Source organism: Coffea arabica, chromosome 10e, assembly GCF_036785885.1.
Source record: "Coffea arabica cultivar ET-39 chromosome 10e, Coffea Arabica ET-39 HiFi, whole genome shotgun sequence".
NCBI lineage: Eukaryota > Viridiplantae > Streptophyta > Magnoliopsida > Gentianales > Rubiaceae > Coffea > Coffea arabica.
In genome coordinates this window covers 47,595,222-47,615,216 of record NC_092328.1, presented here as the reverse complement: position 1 = coordinate 47,615,216, position 19,995 = coordinate 47,595,222, and the positions used below count along the sequence as shown (strand labels likewise).

General features: G+C 34.9%; 2 protein-coding genes across 3 annotated transcripts; one reads left to right on the top strand and one right to left on the bottom strand.

The window, feature by feature from the left end:
- The first annotated feature begins 1,253 nt into the window (after positions 1–1,253).
- Positions 1,254–8,238, top strand: LOC113711809 (tryptophan aminotransferase-related protein 4-like). The gene is made up of 5 exons (XM_027235018.2): positions 1,254–1,639; positions 5,356–5,650; positions 5,736–6,025; positions 6,275–6,555; positions 7,756–8,238. The coding sequence occupies exons 1-5, from the start codon at positions 1,356–1,358 to the stop codon at positions 7,968–7,970; spliced, it is 1,365 nt and encodes a 454-aa protein (XP_027090819.2). The 5' UTR covers positions 1,254–1,355; the 3' UTR covers positions 7,971–8,238.
- Positions 8,239–9,493: 1,255 nt separating this feature from the next.
- On the bottom strand, positions 9,494–17,849 carry LOC113712998 (carboxypeptidase SOL1-like). Of its 2 annotated transcripts, XM_027236686.2 has the most exons (15): positions 17,536–17,844; positions 16,901–16,985; positions 16,716–16,811; positions 16,176–16,206; positions 16,014–16,070; positions 15,565–15,660; positions 14,960–15,082; positions 13,843–13,947; positions 13,039–13,085; positions 12,264–12,389; positions 12,044–12,146; positions 11,436–11,498; positions 10,833–10,916; positions 10,225–10,288; positions 9,494–10,040 (listed from the first exon to the last, which is right to left on the bottom strand). In XM_027236686.2, the coding sequence occupies exons 1-15, from the start codon at positions 17,654–17,656 to the stop codon at positions 9,730–9,732; spliced, it is 1,512 nt and encodes a 503-aa protein (XP_027092487.1). In that variant the 5' UTR covers positions 17,657–17,844; the 3' UTR covers positions 9,494–9,729. The 2 variants fall into 2 exon arrangements, with proteins under 2 accessions (XP_027092487.1, XP_071923773.1); XM_072067672.1 differs by lacking the exon at positions 12,264–12,389 and having other exon boundaries at positions 17,536–17,849.
- Positions 17,850–19,995: the final 2,146 nt, after the last annotated feature.

Genomic DNA, 19,995 nt, shown 5'->3' with positions numbered 1-19,995 from the left:
AAAAGATAAGAATACCCCTCTATTATGTTAAGTATTTACTTTCAAATTTTTACTTTCTTTAAACATTGAATTTTAACCTGTGGTTTGATTTTGACCACTCTAATTAGTGGTAGCAATGTTATACATGAATTTAGTGTGTGTGTATATAAATATAATAGAGAATATGCTAACAATTGAATAGTTTAAACACATGACAAAGAAAAGATCCTAATAAGTAAAAATTCATTAGAGGAAAAATAATTAAAAATGTCCAATAATTGACAGGTGAATTTGTGAAAACTAATGAATTTAGAAAAAGAGGAAAGTAAAAAAGAAGAACTATATTTTCATTCGCTCAATTGAAATTTCAGTTCACCACTATCACTCATACAAGAGGGTAAGGGAGTACTGAAGAATTCAAAGTATATCAACTGATTCTTATCATCCTTTTTGGAAGTCGTGACAGTTTTATCATCTCGAAAGTCTTGATAGTTTTATCACCTCAAAAATTGTGAAATAAAAGAAACAAAAAGAAAAAAAACTAATGTCTGATATTTTCACAAGCAAAATAAACAAGAAAATACAAAATGAAAAAGAAAAAAGAATACCAATACCATTTTTCATTTACAGGCGGATTTTCGAAGAAACTTATGATGCATTTTAAACAATAATTCAAGCTAAAATATTTTATCCTAATAATTGTTTAATGTCATTTTTGTGATGACAAGCTCTTAAAGATATTTTTGAAGGATACTATAAGTGGAAAAGAAGTTGGGGGAAATTATTCTTATTTTCAATGATCATTTAAAAAAAATGTAGTAAAAACATGACTAATAAGTTTTAGGTTTGTATGAGGATGTGTACTCAAAAAGAAGAAAGTTTGTATGATGTCATGAATATTAAGAGTTGTGAAAAATAAGTCGCTTGCTGAGCCAAAAATTAATTAAAGAAATAATGATCCTGTAAACAGATTCTTAATCTTTTTACCTTTTAGATGTTTCTAAAACTTTGTCTAGTCAATAATCAGCACTTCTTGTTCCCAAGCACGTCATGACCATTCTAAAAAAGAAGTTTACTGTGATTTGAGGTATCTTGAAACCTCCCATTTACACTAAAAATAATATTTAAAAAAAAGGTAATTGAACTGAAAATTGATTAAACTTTTAATCTTTACTGTTAGTGAATAACATCATGTTTCATTTTCAAATGCTTTCATAGTTATGTCAGCAACGACAAGTCGACAAAGGAAATAAACATAAAGTCAGCAGGGCCACCAGAGTTAGCTTAACATTTCTGGTGAATCTCAAGCATATTCTCTATTTCAATCCTGAGAGAATTTGATCATTGAGGTTACTTGAAAAAGCCAAAAAGGCAGCATGGCCAAGATGCATAGCTCTTGCTATGCTGTTTGCCTTTTGGCTTCCATGATAGTTAATGTCTTGCTTATGACGCAACAGAACAAGGTCCGGAATCAGCTGACTTGGAGCCAAAACGCTGCAGCAGAAGCTGAATCTGTGGCATCGATTTCATGTTCTGGCAATGGAAGAGCCTATGTTGATGGATTGGTTGTTGATGGAAAACCAGTTTGTGAGTGCAACTCATGCTTTCAGGGACCTGACTGCTCTCAATTCATAACTGACTGCCCTGCTGATGCTGATAGGTTTGGCCTCGCTATCCCTCTCAAATCCCCCTCCCCTCTTCTGCCTGTGGCTAAAATTTCTTTTTTCATTATAATTTTTTGGTATGGAGAGGGGAATCAAGAAGAAAATATTTTTGGGATGACAAATTGATCAGGGATGACATATTTGTTCATTTATGATAGTTCTTCTCCTGGAAATTCACATCTTCCCTTAGGTTGCTAAGTCCTATTTCAGGCGGCATGCAATTGCATCTCCAGATTTCAGACTTCTTCTGCTCCGCAGTCAGTAACTCAATATCATGAAAATGATCGTGCCGTCAAGGAATGATCAATCGAGTAAAATGTTTTTGTCGAATAGTGGAACGAAACTGTTTTTAATATCTTAGTTGGCTCATCAGGGGCCATACGCTGTGAACCTGAATATTCTACTAAGACGGCTACAACAAACAATTTTAAACAAGGCATTAGATGCCATTGGCTAGTGGCTATGGTTTGTTGAAGAACCAGATTAGGAAATTTACTCGCTGTATCCACATTCAACAACCACGTGCGTTTGATAAAATTAAAATATAAAATTTGTTGAAGTTATCGAATTATTAAATAATGAAATCTTAATAGTTGAACATATTTTTCGTTAAGTAATAAATGAATGATTTATCACTTACTTTTTAGAGTGAGTTTTGCTTAGAGAGTTCTATTTTTTGTTATCAAACACGTCGCAATATATTAAGATCTAAACCTATTAAAGTCAAACACTAAATTGAATCATCAAATTAAATAGGCCTCATGCACATCTATCTTTTTATATATCGGTCAGGCTGAGATAGAGAAAGAAAATCTTATCAAACTACTACATTTGCTACATTTCTTTCTTTGCAACTAACAACATAGCACACTATTGAGGGGAAGGGGGGGGGGGGGGGGGGAATCAAGTCCTAAGGTCCCAGCCTACACTGTTTCCCCATAATATCTTTCGTTAACAAGCTAGGCTCCGTTTGGAACCTGAGTTTTTTGGAAATTTGTCTAAAACTTTACTGTAGTGCACGATAGAAGTTTTTAGAAAAATTTTTTAAGATGAAAAACTTTTTTTTTCCTTTTCTTTTTTTTCTTTCTTTTTCTCTTTCTTTTTCTTTTTCTTTCCTTCCTTTTTCTTTTCTTTCCTCTCTTCTTCTTCTTCTTCTTCTTCTTCCTTCCCCCTCCCCCGTTACCTCTGCCTTCCCAGCAGCCATGGCCCTACCATTTTTTTTCTTTTCTTTCTTTTTCTCTTTCTTTTTCTTTTTCTTTCTTTCCTTTTTCTTTTCTTTCCTCTCTTCTTCTTCTTCTTCTTCTTCTTCTTCTTCCTTCCCCCTCCCCACTTCCCTACCCCGTTACCTCTGCCTTCCCAGCAGCCATGACCCTACCATTTCTTTTCTTTTCTTTCTTTTTCTCTTTCTTTTTCTTTTTCTTTCTTTCCTTTTTCTTTTATTTCCTCTCTTCTTCTTCTTCTTCTTCTTTTTCCTTCCCCCTCCCTCTTCCCTCGCGGTACTAGACCTCTGCCTCGTTGAAGAACCAGCAGCCATGGTCCCAAAATTTTTTTTTTCCTTTTCTCTTCCCCTCTTCTCCCTCTCTGCTCCCCTCTCCCCCTCTACTCCCCTTCACCCTCTCCCAAAGCCAGAGAACCAGTAGCCATGGCGTGCACAAAATTTTGTTTTTGGCTTTTTCTCTCCCTCTCTTCTCCATCTCCCTCTCCTCCCCTTTCCTACTCTTCTCCCATTCCCCCTCTCCCTTTGCCCAATCTGGTCGCATGACCAGATTGCAGATGCGGTCTGGTACCGCGCGACCAGATCGCAGCTAGAGAAGGGGAAGGGTGGCCAGGGAAGGGAGGGAAGGAAAGGGGGAGAGGGAGAAAGGAAGGGAAAAAAAAAAAGGAAGGTCGGCGCCGGAAGCAACGGCGGAGGTGGTGGTGGCCGGCGCCGGAGGTGGTGGCCGGTGATGAAGGTGTGGTGGATCAGGGTGAGGGAGAAAGAAGAAGAAAAGAGGAAGTTTTTTGTGTATTAGATATTTTAAGTATGTAGGTTAAAAAATTTAATAAGTTTTTTTGGGTTCCTGTAGCTAAAGTTGTTAAAAACTAGTAGCTAAAAAACTTGGCCAAAAAACTCGATTCCAAACAGGCCCTTAGTTCTAAAGCCAAATGTTTCATAATAGCAAGAAACTAGTAGATAAAGCATTCCTCAATCTTTTTTTGGAAAAGGGTTATTATTACTTTACCCATTTGACGTTCAGTATCACTATCAATGTCCCTCTTAACATTACCTTTTAGTCACTTTATATCCAAGATTAACGGTCAAACTTAACGGAGTTTGTTAATTAAACTAAAAAGATATGTTTAACTCTTAAAATTATTATCACTTTATCCCCATAAACTATAGCATCATTATCAGTTTACCCCCTAGAGTTATTTTTAAGCAATTTACCCTACCATTAAACCAATTTAGTAAGTTAAAAAACTTTAGAAAAAAGTACCCTCCTCTTTGAATAATAAAAATAATCAAAATTTTAGAATGGTTCTTCTCATTTTTAGTATAAACAAAAGAGTAAAAGTGTTAATCTCTTTCTTCTTGGCAATCTTATTAATGTTGGAAAAAAAATAGAAAGATGGGGAGGGGAAGAGAGAGATAGAGAGAGAGAGAGAAAGAGTTCAATTCTTTTTTTAAAAAAATACAAATAAGAAAGGATTAAATAATTTTATTATTTTAAAATTATTTCACTTTCTGTTTACCACCAAATTTCAATTCTAATCTCGACAACCTTAAAGTAATACGATAATATTAGACTCTTCTTTATTTTCTTTCTTTGCAAAATCTAATTATTTGTCTCCTTCTTTCCTATCTCCTTTTCTTTTCCTAGTATTAATAAGTGTGAAAAAAATTTGAGAAAATTGTTTTATTTTTATATTTTTGGATCTCTTAAAGTGAAAAAAAAAGGAAGAATAATCATTCCAACTTTTTTATTTTTAATTATATATAAAAATGGTAAATATATTTAAATTTTTTTTACCATACTAGTTAGATTAACGATGAGATAAAATGCCTAGAAATTAATGTTCGGAATTAAAGCGTTTGTATCACTATAATTTCAAGGGATAAAGTGATAATAACAATGTGATAATGCTATAGAATAAAGGGGTTTTTTTTTGTCCAAAATTTCTTAACATGTTGATTTGAATTACTTATGAGAGTGAAGTGACTAAAAGATAACGTTAGAAGGTAAACTGATATAGTTTAAGAAGTGATAATAACCCTTTGGAAAACTTCTAATCTATCCTTCTCTTGGAGCTCCCCAATCTTGGAGGAACATATTAAGTTGCACTCTATCTGTAAAAGAATTTCAAGAAAAAGTTTCTTTCTATTCGATCAATACCAAATCTAGATTCGAAAGATATTTCATCGTATCGAATGAGATGGAGAGATTCTGCTTGTTTTCCTAAATTTTATTTGGAGCGAACATCTAGAAACCTTTTTCTAGTAGTCCCGCTAACTGTTGATCCAGATAAAGTCTTTCCCATCTACGTTACTCAGTATTGTTGATTCGTGCTTTTGCTTTACGTAAATTCTCTTCTTCAAATTCTCAAGTGCAAAATTAACACTAATAACAAGTCTGTTGCTGTCTTTAGTCACTCGTTTAGAGAGAATATCTTGCGAGTTACATTATGGTAATCATTTTGTCGCTAAGTAAAAGCTGAAATTGGCTGAGTGCAGTGGAGATCCTTTGTTTCTAGAGCCCTATTGGATGCGACATGCTGCAAGTAGTGCCCTCTTAGTTGCAGGATGGCATCGAATGAGCTATACGTTTTCGGACCATACAAGTATCTCGCAGGTTCTTGATCAACACATCCGCACACTACATGCAGCTGCCAAAAATGCTATTACAGATGGAAAATACATCGTCTTTGGTGCTGGTTCAACTCAACTTCTCAATGCTGCGGTTTTTGCTCTTTCCTCTCGAAACTCATCTTCTCGCACAAGAGTTGTGGCATCTACACCTTATTATCCGGTTTGTCCTTGTACATGATACTGATTTCCATTTAAAAACCAAGAAACTACAATAAGATTGAACTGACATAGTTCTATTCCCACAGCTTTACCAAAAACAAACAGATTACTTCGAAACTCTTCATTTTGAGTTTGGTGGTGATGTATCCTCGCTCAAAAATAATTCAGATGCTTTGGATATCATCGAGTTTGTAACTTCACCAAATAATCCAGATGGTCAGTTGAAGAAAGCGGTTCTGCAAGGCCCTACTGTCAAGGCTGTCTATGATCATGCCTATTATTGGCCGCCTTTTACAGCGATTCCATCTCCAGCAGATGAAGATGTCATGATCTTCACAATTTCTAAGCTCACTGGCCATGCTGGAAGTAGATTTGGGTAATACTAATGGACTTGTATACTCAAATTAATGTCATGTTTTGGATGTGGTTTCTTTTTTAAGAATGCACACGCAGATACAGGCTTATAGCTGAATCATGCTTGCAGCAGTTTTTAGTACTACTAGAGTTGTTGGTAGAAAACCTAACATGCAAGACGTCTGTGAACAGATGGATGAAGTTCTGAACATAAAAACTGCTCTTATAAACTGACGTTATAGGTTAAATTCAATTGTGAGATTTTGTGCAGATGGGCAGTAATAAAGGACAAGGATGTTTATGAAGGAATGTCAGCATACATAAGCCTGGCCGAGATGGGCCTCTCAAGGGATACTCAATTGAGAGCTTTGAAGCTCCTAAAAGCACTACTTGAAGATGATGGCAAAGAAATTTTTTATTTTGGATACAGAAGAATGATGGATCGCTGGAAAAGGTTAAACCAGGTTATATCATTGTCAAAGCATTTCAGCCTTCAAGAGATCTCCCCTCAATACTGCAATTATCTTGACAGAGTCAGAGAACCATCTCCAGGTGATTCTCCCCTTATGTATACACTTTTGCGAATACAATAGTTTTAATCTGTCCTCCATTAGTTGATAGTTTTTTGCTGTTAAAGTATCTTGAGATTCTTCAACGAGGTTCAGGGACCAAAATGTTGAAATTTAAAAAATGATAACCAACCTACAGAACTAAACAAAGATTGAACTAACCATCAAAGCTTCCAAGTTGAAGAAAAATCAATATCACTGTGAATTTTGGTTTTAGTACTTTCTAGGATATGTAATCTTTGATGTATTGGCCATGTTTGTCTTTTGGTGGTGAGTTACCTGAATATTGCAATTCTAATCAAAACTGAAGACATATCGATTGTTAATCCATGTTCACAAAATATAGAAATCAATTTCTATAGAAATCATTTGTTGGGCTTGGTCCTCATCATTTGGTGGCCATTAGACTTGGAAAACTAGTAACTAGTACTAGTAGCCATCAGCTTCTTTCTTGGAAAAGTAGACGGAAAGCTTTAGCCGTACTAGATATCAATCAACCGAGGGAAAAAAGATTTCAGCCGATTTTGGGAGAGAAACTAGAGAGAGAGAAACAATTTCAAAATCTTGATTGGAGGGTGATTCGAAATTCGATTGGAGCTAAATTTTATTCATGGATCCTCTTGTTAAATTCTACTCATTTGGATTTCCTCTTCATTTGGTAACACTCTTCCAAACTCACTTCTTTGACAATTGTAGTTTTTGGGGCGATTTTGTAGCAATTTCGCTTGGTTGATATTGGTAATATTGTTATCATTCGAATATTTCGGGTAGACCTGTGTATTTTCATTATTGTAATAGTGAAGATTTTTTACTGGATTAGGTCCCATGATTTTTTTTAATTTGGATTTTTCACGCCCTATACCTTTTATTTTTCTATATTTTATTATTATTATTGATATCGTTGTTTGGTGATTTGGTTTATTCCTATTTTAACTGGTATTTGGAAAAAAAAGTAATTTGTCTTGGATTAATTTTGATATTTCCCAACATAATTTAATATCAATACCTTTTTGACTTCTGAATAAAAATTTAAATATTTGTATAAATAACTCTCTGTCTTTTGCTTCTACTTGCCAAAGTTCTATATTAAATACAAATGCTCAGACATTTTTATCCAAATAATCATATCCAAGACATTTTGATACTACTGGTGATCTTTCTGTTTGTGTATTGATAATGGCAGCTTATGCATGGCTGAAATGTGAAAGAGAAGAAGATACGAATTGTACTAAAGTCCTCAACGCAGCAAATATCATTGGTCGCAAAGGTAGAGTTTTCAATGTTGGAACCCGCCATGTTCGCCTTTCCCTTCTCAAGAGACAAGGTGATTTTGAGTTGCTGTTATACAGATTGAACGAACTAGTCAAGAAAGAATATGATGCACACCAGGCTATGTGATTAGTGAAGGTTTTGATCAATAGTCGGTTGACTATAAACTCAACAAAAATCATAATTTGTGAGTAATAAATCAGATAAAACTCTTGCCTGAAATAAAGATGATCAGGAATTTATTTGCCTGAAACCAACAACACAAGACACTTTTGTCTATTTGGGGTTCAGGATTTGATTCCAATTTGTCCAGTTGAATATTCCCAATCCTCATGTGTACGTACCTATATCAAATTATTTTTCTAAGTTTTTTTAGTTTAATACAATTCTTGTGGCATTCATTTTTTATAACTAAATAGAAATTGTGGCATGTGGTTGTAATTGCCACTCTCAGTGCAAGTTTGGTGTCGTGACACTGAGGTGTAGTGATACTTTTTCTTTGAGGTGCCGTTGAGTTCCTTTGTCGAAAAACTTAACTAAAAATGCTGTCTGTGTTTGTATTTATAACATGTTAAGCTAGGATGTCTCAAATCTTTTATTTGTTGATTTTCCCCTCCAAAATTGTTTCTCTTTTCCTGCATCCTGGAAATGTTTTCAATAATGATGATCCCTCTGCAACAGCAACAGACTGATCATGTAAATCCGACCTTGCGTTTAATTTACCTAAGTTGTCGAGTGCTAAATCCAAGACATATATCCGACTTTCCGTAAAGCACAGACATTTTTTGTAGCAGAAAAAGGGATCCAATTTTACATGCTTTGCTAAGTAGTTACCATTCTTCAGATCTTCTAACTTGGTTAGACTAGGGGTGCTATCAAGCTAAGCCACTCAAGAGTAGTTTGTGAGCGGCTTCATCCAAAGCTTGATTCGAATTCGAGCTCGAGCTCGAGCTGCTCGTTACATGTAACGAGTTGAGTTCGAGCATTTAAAATAAATACTCGAGTACTCGACGAGTTTAATCAAGTATTTGTATTATTTATATATTATATATTTTAATTATGTAACAATCTTAATTATCAGTGTTTGTACTGTCAGTGTAGGAAAGATTAAACCTAACTATTATGGGTTCGTATTTTAATAAATTTACATGAAGTAATGTTTAGTAAAAAAATGATGAATAACAAAATGGTAATCTGATAAATCTAAAAGGTCAAAAATTGAAAACAAGAAAAAAAAAAAATCACAGGTATAGATTCGAGCTCGAGCTTGAGTAGTTCGAACTTGATATTTACTTGATCTCAAACGAGTCAAGCTTGAGTTTGATTTTCATTATATCGAGTCGAGTTCACGTTCCAATTTCTGTACTTGTTTGAGCTCGAGTTGCACTGACAGTGATCGAGTTCAAACAAGTGGAAAAATTGGTTGTTTCCAAATATTTCTCTTTTCGAGTTTTCACGCAAGATTATGAATATAATCAAACACGGAATAAGTTCAGCTCATCAGATTGACACTGCTCACTGTACAGTATTTCGTATTAACTGTGAATCTTGTAGTTATAAGACTTGGGGGAATCATCAAAGATTCAAAGCGAAGTTTCGAGTAATTTTGTTGAAGAGACAACACAAAGATCAAGGCTCTGCAAGAAAAGACAAAGATACAAAGCACTTCAGACATATATTTTTCTACCTTACAATGGGAAAACAATTTCCAACCCAAAAATAGGATTGGTTATAATCCATGACAGCGTTCATGAATCAGCTTTGCATCTCGTATCATGCTGCTGCTCTTCCTTTGTATTGTACAAAAGGTATATCATGTTTAAATGCACATTATATACCAATTGTGTCTTAAAATACAAAGATTCCTAATTAAGTGCAGATGTATAATTCATACAACAAGGGGCCGCTTTTGCCCTGCCATCTGTTTTGGTCTCAAATAATTCAATATTACTCTCCTCTTCATCAAAAAGCAGAGGAATAGTAGAATTAGAATTACAACGATCAAAATTTCTGAATGCTGCCCAGGCAAAAGCTCAATGAGTTTCTGCTCTCTCTTCTCAAAGCTGCAGTCACACCTGCTTGGCAGTGAATCATCTCTGGCAGCAACTACCGGATCAAGAATAAAGTCTACTGTACTTGCTTCTTCTCCCAATATGATACGTGTACTCTTGGACTTGTAACCGGGCATCGATGCGACAACTATAAATTTTCAAGTTAAAATCAGAATGTTCACAAAAAAATTTGTAGGTATGTACTCTTTCCTTAATCATATCCAATTGCGAGCTATAAGTGAAGACAAAAACTACTGAAATTCAGTGATTACACTGATGAAAACATTGATATCGTGGTTGAAGACCGAAACATTTAGGCTGATCATGATTACCTTCGTATTTCTCTCCAGGAGTCAGCAAACGATGATAATCAGCAAACACTTTGCCAGCTTTGATCTGTTAATTAAAAGGTTGTGAAAAAATGAATTGAAAGAAATCAGCTATTCTGCTACATCATTAAAAATCCGACATATTAGGGTATACAACCAGCAATGACTAACCCCTTTGGAGTTATATTACAATCTGATGGACCATCTAATAGTGCTTAGACAAGAATTGTCATGCACCTTTCTATTCAGTGGTCATCCCCTTCCTCTGACCAAAAATTCAACTTAAACGCTACCTTAAGTAAACATTTTTATTCTGTTTGATCACATAAAACTACTGCTCATGCGATGCCATCAATAAAGACAAATAGCTGCAGTGAACTACTTATGTGAAGCATGAAGAAAAGCCTCAAAATTGGGGAAAAAATTCAACTTAATATACAAATCAATTAAATAATGCATCTATAAACTGAATTACAAATATATACAAAATTGTATGATTTCACTCTTATATCCTTCATCTAGCCACAAAGTCATCATGGTTATGTGTTATCTTGGTAAGTTTCAGAAATCTCAGTGTCTCAAATGCAAGTCAAGCATAATCAAAGACATACCGTGGAATTTATTCCCTTGATAGATATTGAGGCTGCCAAAGGGCTTCCATAATCTGATGAGAAGATCCTTCCATGTATTCCTGTCTACATAATAAGAAGTCTTTTGAGGTGAACATCATTAAAGTCACCATACAAAAAACTACATATCAATTTTCAGTCCAATAACAAATATCAAACCTCTCGACCAATTAAACAACCAGATAGATGAACAAACAATAACAATAATGCATGAACTACATTGCTTTAGTCCTCCACCAAAAAGAGAATCTTTTTGGCTTCTGGAGTTACAGGTTTTTGTTAGAAAAAATACAGAAGACATGGTCATGGACAATTTGGACTTGACACTACATGAACAGCACCAGGGATGCTCAATAATTGGTAGCATGCTCCAAATCATACAACAAAATTCGTAGCCAATGCTTGTCCATGATGTCAATATGGTGTATTCCCAAAGCTAGGTAGCTAAGTACAAGCACAGTTTAAGAGAATATGGACACAGCAGGATCAAAAATTAGGAGCTACTTTGAAAAAAACGAATGTTAGACATGGGGACTTGTTGCCAACAATAATAGATAAAAGATACCAGAAGCTTAAAAAACTTACCTTTACGAGACTTGCAACAAGGTTTAGCATGCTCATTCTGTTAAACTCCCAAAGAACAGGAATCTGCAAAAAGGTGAAACCAGAGGAGAACATAAAATAGACTCTTGAAAGATAAAATGGATTTGGGAGAATAACACTAGGAAAAGAATACGTTCATTCATTCAAGTCAGTAGTCATACGTCATCTGAAGGTCCAGAAAATAAATAATGAAGACCTTGTATCTAGAAATCCTTTTATTTTATAGATGTCTTCTGAAATCACAAACAATAGTTAAAAAAAAACACCACCCCTAAAATCTAACAAGAATGGTGTCTTCACACCTGTCATTTAGCAAGAAAACCAAATTCTACCACCATTACCCAATCAATAATATCAAGGATTCTGGAAAACAAAAAGTTTGAAAGGAGAAACTTTTGTAGAGATCTCTTCAAGCTCCAACCTAACCACTATCACTAGCTAACAAGAAGCCCAAAGTAAAGCAATAATAATCTGAAGATATCTCAAATTTAGTACACCTGCAAAGTGAGCTCTTGATAGATAACTTTAAAGCAGTTTTGAGGGATATTTTGTATTTCTTAAATGCAAAAAAGGCTTGGTTGAGATCTAACCTCACTTGCATTAGGCCACTTATCATCACTAATCTCCAAAGTCAATTCAAAACAGCCAGCATATATATAATTCCAATCTTGCATCCCACCATATATAGGATACCTACAGGAGAATTAATATTTGAACACAAAAGAAAAAGAAGATAAGTTCCACAAGGCGTCTCTACATGGAGCATCTGAAGCATATTACTTCGTGCAGTTTATGTAAATGATATCATACCACATAGCTCCATTCGTTATTCCCCCAGGAAACTCCTTGCTTAAGGACATATTATGGTGTGAATTACTGTATAAACTTGCCATGAATCTGAATGTTTTGTCATCAGGGCATGCATAGTAATACTTCCTGAGACGATCCAGATTGACAAGAAAATCTAAGAGAAATTGATAAACATAACTGCTAGCAGTGGAAAAAGATCAGTGATTCTATAGTAGTATGCAAAAATAAATAAATAAATCTTTGTGGAAACAGGCAACTGAAGTGTTGAATTACTCAACTATTAACGAAAGTCAACCAACAAATATACCATGATTTATTCTAGAAGATAGGTGCCAATTAGAAACATGATTAACTGACTTAATCAAAATTCAAAGGAACTGTTCCAGCTATGGTAAATGCTTTCTCCAAATGAGAAAAAAATTAAAAAAAGGTCCAGCAACCAATCCATATATCAATGGTGGTGAGTTCATGACAATAAAAAAGAATTTACATCGTCAAATCTTATCCCCCAAAAGCAAGGTCACTCTCATCAATTTATCAAGGGTTGTCCAAAACACCACAATCAGACATAAAACGTATTTCAGAGAACTAACTTAATTTCCCAAGAAACTAATGCTGCCAGCAGGAGAAAGATTATGCTGTTATATGAGGATTCTTAACTTGCACAGAAAAAAAAGATGTGCAACTAGAATAGTTTACAGTATTTCCATGTCTCCATAATAACTCAATCAAATGCTGAATAAATTCAAGGCAGAATCAAATATAGAATACTCACTTTTCATCTGAAGTTCCATCCCATGGATAATTAGCAACAAGTGCTCCCTGTACAGTAAAGACTAATTAGCTTATCAAGTATGGTTGATCATATCTGTATCCAAATAACTTAGGCCTCCTCAAGTCAATGAGCTGCCTCAAAGTATACATGCAGTAGTCACTTATTAAAAGGAAAAAGCATATAAGCAGTGGTTTGAACCTTCTCGTACAATGAATGCATGACCAGTTAAACCTAGTAGTATCCCGTATGATTTTATTTTATCACACAATTTGGCACACTCAACCATTCAGCAGAATTATTTACAAAAACATCAACACATTCTCTTTTATTTTTGAGAGACAAGGTCGATGAGGTGAATCCAGAAAAAAGCAAAAAGCGCATGAATACTCTGTAAAGAAAAGTCATGTTAAATTAAAATTCATTTTATTGGACCATTCTGCAACTTGGAAGATGAAGAAAATTTATGTTAAGAATCAAGCTCAAAATATAGTATTTCAATCAGAAAAGAAAAATGAAAAGGAAAAATACAAGATAAATACCAAATAGAAGGAGAAAGCAAGAGGGGTGAGAGGATAAGAAACTTCCTGCTGAACTACAGAAGAATAAACTAAGAGAAGATATCAAAGAAATATTCGCTTTAAGAGCTATTGAGATCTCTGTACATTTCAACAAAAGAAAGGGTCCTTTCAAGCAGGAACTTCTATCACTGGCTTTGATTTGCAACTCTTCCTTGTCACAATAGGCACAGTTCACAAACCAAGAAGTTAAAATACTAAGGCAGTATGCAACAGAGGGAAACATTACCCCATGCAGAGTGACAGATGCTGTGAAATGGATCTTTTCCAACCAACTCATAATTGCTTTTGTTTCAGGTTGTCGCATGCCCAGGTCATCGTTCATGTGAAAGAACTATGTCATTTCATGTCAGTGAATGCTTGTAAATGAGTCATTCTACAAATAAGAATGAATAAAGCAGACATCGTTGTATAAACAATTTTGTCAACAGAAAGCTAACCTTTTATGGAGAATAACTCATTCCAAAGTTTAAAAGTAACACTGAGACAAACATAGTCTCAATACATTTACTAGCCACTTTATGGAAAGGAAAACGTTAAACCTTAATTATTTTAATCCGAACAGTAGCCAGATGCTGAACTCACAGGTTGGAGGCGGAAAAGGTCTCATAATGATAGAGAAATTGTGATGCAAGGTGATATTTTACCTCAAGGGAAACAAGTCACTAAGTTTACATTTCAGAATCATGCCTGAATTCTTTTCCTAGAAGCATATTATGGTCATCTATTAGGTGGTACTTTAAGCAGTGGCACTAACGGATAGATTTATCTAGTAATGAGCAGCAGTTTGTATCAAGGTGATATTGAGCACCTTTCTCTTCATCGATTACCATACTTTCTATTCAAAATTTGACCTGGATAATAAACATCACAGAAGGAAAAGCTCAGCCTACTGAAATGCTTATACAGACAGGGGACAATGTTTGAAAGTTTCCTTTTTCATACTTTCCATTAATTTCCTTTACCCGATAGCTCATTCTTAATCAAAATGCTAGTGTCTAGTGACTCATAGTTTACATTGCTAATCTCAGTTATTACCTCAAAATTTCTGTATAAGATTCTTAGTGTTTTCACAAGTTGACTATTCTTCTGAGTACTTTTTCCCAAAAGTAATACCTTGTTATAGATGAGCATGCAAGAAAAAGGTTGTTCACTTGAGATACATCAAACCAAACCAAATGGAAATTATGCATCTGAAAAGTTTCGCTTTTATATAGAGTTTACATTGCACAACTTGCTCCCCTTAGGACTTCAATTCCATAACATCCAATTCTAGATACCTAAGTAATATTCAGTTTATAGTTGAAGAATAAATATGTCCAAATATAGCAAGTGCAGCAAGATACCTGGTCTGGAAAATCACGATTTAGGTCTACATTGTTTGCATTCCCACGCAATCTTGATTGAAACCCATCCGGATTAAGGGATGGAAGTATGTGAAGGTGAACATTATTCACAATCAAAGTAGCCTGCATATAAAAGTTAAACATTCAATTGTATCACACTCAATAAGAAGCTTTCAGAAGCAACGTCACTCTGTGGAAAACATGGAAACTAATAATTGCGAAAGCTTGAGGGAAAATTTCTTAGTCCAGAAAAGAATCATAAATATTGGTACAAGGAGTAAATGATGGAATTAAGCAAGACAACAAGAACGGCAATTCCACACAGACAAAATGATGTTTCAATGTGGCATTAGAAAGATTAAAGTTTAATTTGTCCTCTTATCGCCTTTATTCAACAGTTATGGTTTGAAGAAAACGAAATTCACAAGGTGTTAGAAATTTCAAAAAGGTTATTTAAAGTGGTTACCATGCACTTAAAGGAAGGGCCATCCACGGGGTGGATGGGGGCAAAAATTAAACCAAAAAAACTTTGGGTCAAAAAAGAAATATGTCAGCTAAAGTTAACTATAGTAATAACATGGCTACATGTGAAGCAAAGCAATTACCAAAGGGTGCTGCATATAGTTGTCACAAAGCCAATTTGCTAGATGTAAGAGAAGCTCACGACCAACAGGTTCATCCCCATGCACATTCCCAATGAACTGCAAAATGAACGCTATTGAGCAAATTAATAGCCAACCAACCAAATCATCTATGAATTCAAAGAAGATTACTGAAAATCATCCAAATTGCAGGAACAGAAACAAAAAGAAAACTGCAGGCAAAAAGAAGGACAAGAAGAAATTGATAGCTCTTATTTCCATTGGAGATTTACGAGAAAAGAAAAAACATAAATTAAAAGTATATAAGTTCTTCTAAGTTATTCTTTGGCACAAACTATCTCCTCGGAGACATGTAAATTTTAGCTTCATTTGCCATTCAGTTTCCTTATTTTCTCACAGGAAAAGTAGCATTTCTTTTCTGTAGAGTATACGTTCATGAAAGAAATTCATACCTTGAAAGCAGGTTCAGGTTCGTCCTTGCCCGGCTTGTCAGAGATTTCGATTACCCACTGAAGTCAGTGAAGGCCAGTAAAACATCAGTGAAGTCAAAGGAGTGAAATCAAGTAAAAAGCAGAATTTGAACATGGGAAGGCATCTAGGAGTAGAAATATTACCAGTGGAACTCCTAAGGCACTCTCACCAATACTGATCGTAGATTCAAAAGATCCCTCAAAGAGAAAAGCACAATAAGTCAGGCATATAAATCACCATTTCAAAAAGCTAAAAGATTATTTCTGAATTATATATTCAGCATTGTGTTCTATGCAGTATCATGCAAATTTTTTATGGCCACTCTTTCAAATTAAATTCCCTGCAAGAGTAACTACCTAGTCTACCCCTACTATGACATGCTTCTATGGAATATACAATCTGCATTATCAAAAACATGACTAAATTAAACACTCTTCTAACTAGAAGAAAATGCAAGCCTCATTGAAGGTCCACACGGCAGTGTAAAGATTTCTTACAGAATCAAGTCTACATGGATGACATATAATCTATGCTCAAAATTAAAATCCTCTTCTCATGCATCTATCTAAACCTAGTCGTCTATAAATATTTACACTGTTAGTGTAGGAAAATTAATCCTTAAACAAAATAAGTTTTTGCCTGAGTGGCTCCTACGACAGAATTAGCTCATGTAACACACTTACCTGTAGACTCTAGATATGCTACTACACCTACGGTTAAATTCCTTGATGGCCTTCTCAAGCTCAGCATTACTCATGTACCCTTCAGCCAATTTGTTACTGCAAATCAAACGGTCTTCTGTCTTTATTGCAAATCGTGCAACAATTAAGAAGTTAAGAAAGCAATATCATGAGTTTTTTGACAGTACAGTCTTTTGATATGCTCTTGCATTGAGAACTTCTTTTCCTCAAACAAATGCCTTGCTGAACCGACATAGCTACTATCGCCCAAACCTACCAAAACACAAAGATTATTTAAGTTTCAAATTCAAAAAATAAAACTTGTCCACAAGGATTAAACTTTGCTACACATATTGAACTTTCTCACTGATCACAACTCTACAAGCCAAAATTACGAAAACTATCAAAGCCTGACCTCTCCTTCTTTGTCATCTCAACGTGCAAAAACATGATGAATTGGGACTGGAATGGAAATTCGAAATTAACATTGGCATATGATGCAACCTCCAATTTTAAAATTTTCCCCAATACGGGCATATTCTTCCAGTAATAGAATAAAGTAAATTTCTTTATTTCATAAGAGACAAAATGCAATTATCCCAAGCCAATTGAAGAAAAATGACCAAAAGCTACAATAATTACTACTACTGGTCATCAATTCCCACATTTTCAACTCTAAAGAGAAAATTTTTTAACAACTAAAACTCCTTGAATCAGTAAAGGCAAGATTCTCATTAAATGAAAGCAAACGCAGTAAAATTTCATTGAAGCTTAAAATACGGAGAAATTCAGGCAAAGATTCCAGAACTTTTTCTTTCTAAACCTGAGAAATTAGAGCTGATAAGGCCGCCTTTAGCGATGGCGAAATGAAATAGAGAGGACAAATGCAGAGAGAGAAAGAGAAGAGAGAGATTGACGACGATCAGCTTCATTTTTTCTTTCATTTGACTCCCCGGAAAAAATAAATGTTTCTGATCTGAGGAGTTAGAAGAAATAGTTGAAGAAGAAGGCAAGTGACCGGCAACCGGCTGGCCACACAGGAGTATTTTTTATCGTTGAAAAAGTGGGGGAGAAAACGTACGTGAGGAGAGGTTTTTTGGGATTTACGGTTTTTGAGCTCATTTATTTTTCTTATTGCCCCCGCGCCCCCTCTCCAAAAAAATGGAAAAATGGCCAGTTTCCTCCCAAAATATTTTCTAGTGTCGATTTAGTTTCTAATTTTTATTTCTAACCAATTTAATATGTGAACTTAATTTTTGAGTCTGATTAAGGTCTTTTTTGGCGCCGCTACAATTTAGAAGCGATTTAACTCTTAAATTACTAATCAAACAGGGATATTTTTGGAACTCCAGGCGTTCTCCTCCTTCCACCTGATTTCAGGCCTTGATTCACTCTCTGTGAACGAACCTTGAAGAGGAACCCTTAGATTTTCGGGGCTTTGGATTCTCTCCTTCATCAACCACTAAACTCCATTACCCACCAACCACCTCCTACTCCTTCCCCCATCCTTTTCCTCTCACCTCTACCTCCTCCTCCTCCTTTTCTCCCCCTCCCCTACCTTTTCATCAACATCCCACTCCTATCTCTCTCCCCTCCCTCTTCATTGTCACCCCCTTGCTCCTCCCTCTCCCTGAGGAGTTTTGGTCAGAGAGATAGCACATAATTAAAAAATCCAATTCGTCAATTTCATGCTAAATTGGTAAGAAGAAAACACTTAAAAGGTTCAGTTTTGGCCAACAAAAATTTGGTTATTTTTAGTAGCATTTTATGAAAAATATGACTCACTTGCATATAAATAAACATGTATTGCTTGCACATGACGAAGTGATAAATCCATCCTTCCCCGCTCCATTTCTTAAGTCTCACTTTTCTATTGTTAGAAAAAAAAAATTTAAGAAAAAGGTGAAAATTAGAAGTTTATTGCAAAATAATTTGAATACTTGAAGCAAAAACTCTTAGATCCAAACAAGTCAACCGGACTACCTTCTTTTTAGATGGATTTTGAGTGCAAAAATCGGCAAATGGAATATACTCAAACTTCAAGATTAGCTAAGGAAATGCAAATTCTTCTGCTATTTCTGCACTTCCACATCATATTTAAGCATAGGATTAGCAAGAGAGCTCATCTATTTTCCAAAGGAAAGAAGAAAGCAAAAAATTTATAATACATCACAGAAATGAAAAATTAAAAATTAAAATTGAGAGGCATAATTTTTCTAGGGAGGGACAATATTTTTCATCTCTCTATCTTATATCGATGCTACTTTCACCGTAGACACCAACACCCTTAGCAATTCACATTGCTTAAAGAAATTCTTCTCCATAAATAAATGACAAATGAAAGGCATGTAGAAAAAAATCTCGCCATCTCCTACCTAACCCTTCTAATTTAGACTATGCCTTTATTTGTTTTTTGAAAGGACTGAATTATGGTATTCAAGACGAGTACTTTCTGATTGAGATTCTTTTGAATTTTAACTTTTACTATCAGATGATTTGCGTTCTAAACTTATGAAAAATTTTCAAATCTCTACAATGACTTTCACCGTTAGTGTAAAAGTAGATAAAAGCACATGATTGAACTCTTTTTTTTTTTCTTTTGAGACTATTAAGGAATAGTATACTTTTTCAACTTCAAAAAGAAAATGTTTTGTGGTTTGTATGCATGTATAGTATGTTGTATATGTAGTGTATAGTTGTATACCGTGTGTAACTCTCCTCAATAGTGTGTTGAATTGCGGTAATTTACAATTAACTAGCAACTTCAGTGTGTAAATTGACCAAAAAAAAGAAATTATTTCAAAGTGCAATGGGGTAATGATTGATAACTTTAGGGTACAATTTGGCGCAAAGGAAAGTTGAGAGGGCAAAGTAGCAATTGTCAAAAAAACATTTGCATCAGCGGACTCAGAAAAGTCATCTTCTTTGCTTCTGTACAATATGCATAAATAGTGGTTACCAGTGTTGCATGTAGGAGGATTGAACAGTTGGAACTATTCCACTCTTGATTTGGCTTTCTCATATTCGTTGCTCCAAATTTCATCAGGATTGATCAAGGACCAAGTACGACCATGCATTATCTCTCTCACAATTTCCAGACTCATTTCACTTTTCTGAAAAATCCCAGCCTTACCACCGTTACAGGAGAGCTCTCTTCTCTTATTCAGGTTGGTTTATGTGTCCTCCATGTTAGTATTGTATATCATTACTATCATCATTATTGTTATTATTATTTGGCATAACAGTTGCCCAAGATTGCAACTGCTACTCACCTGTTCGCCAT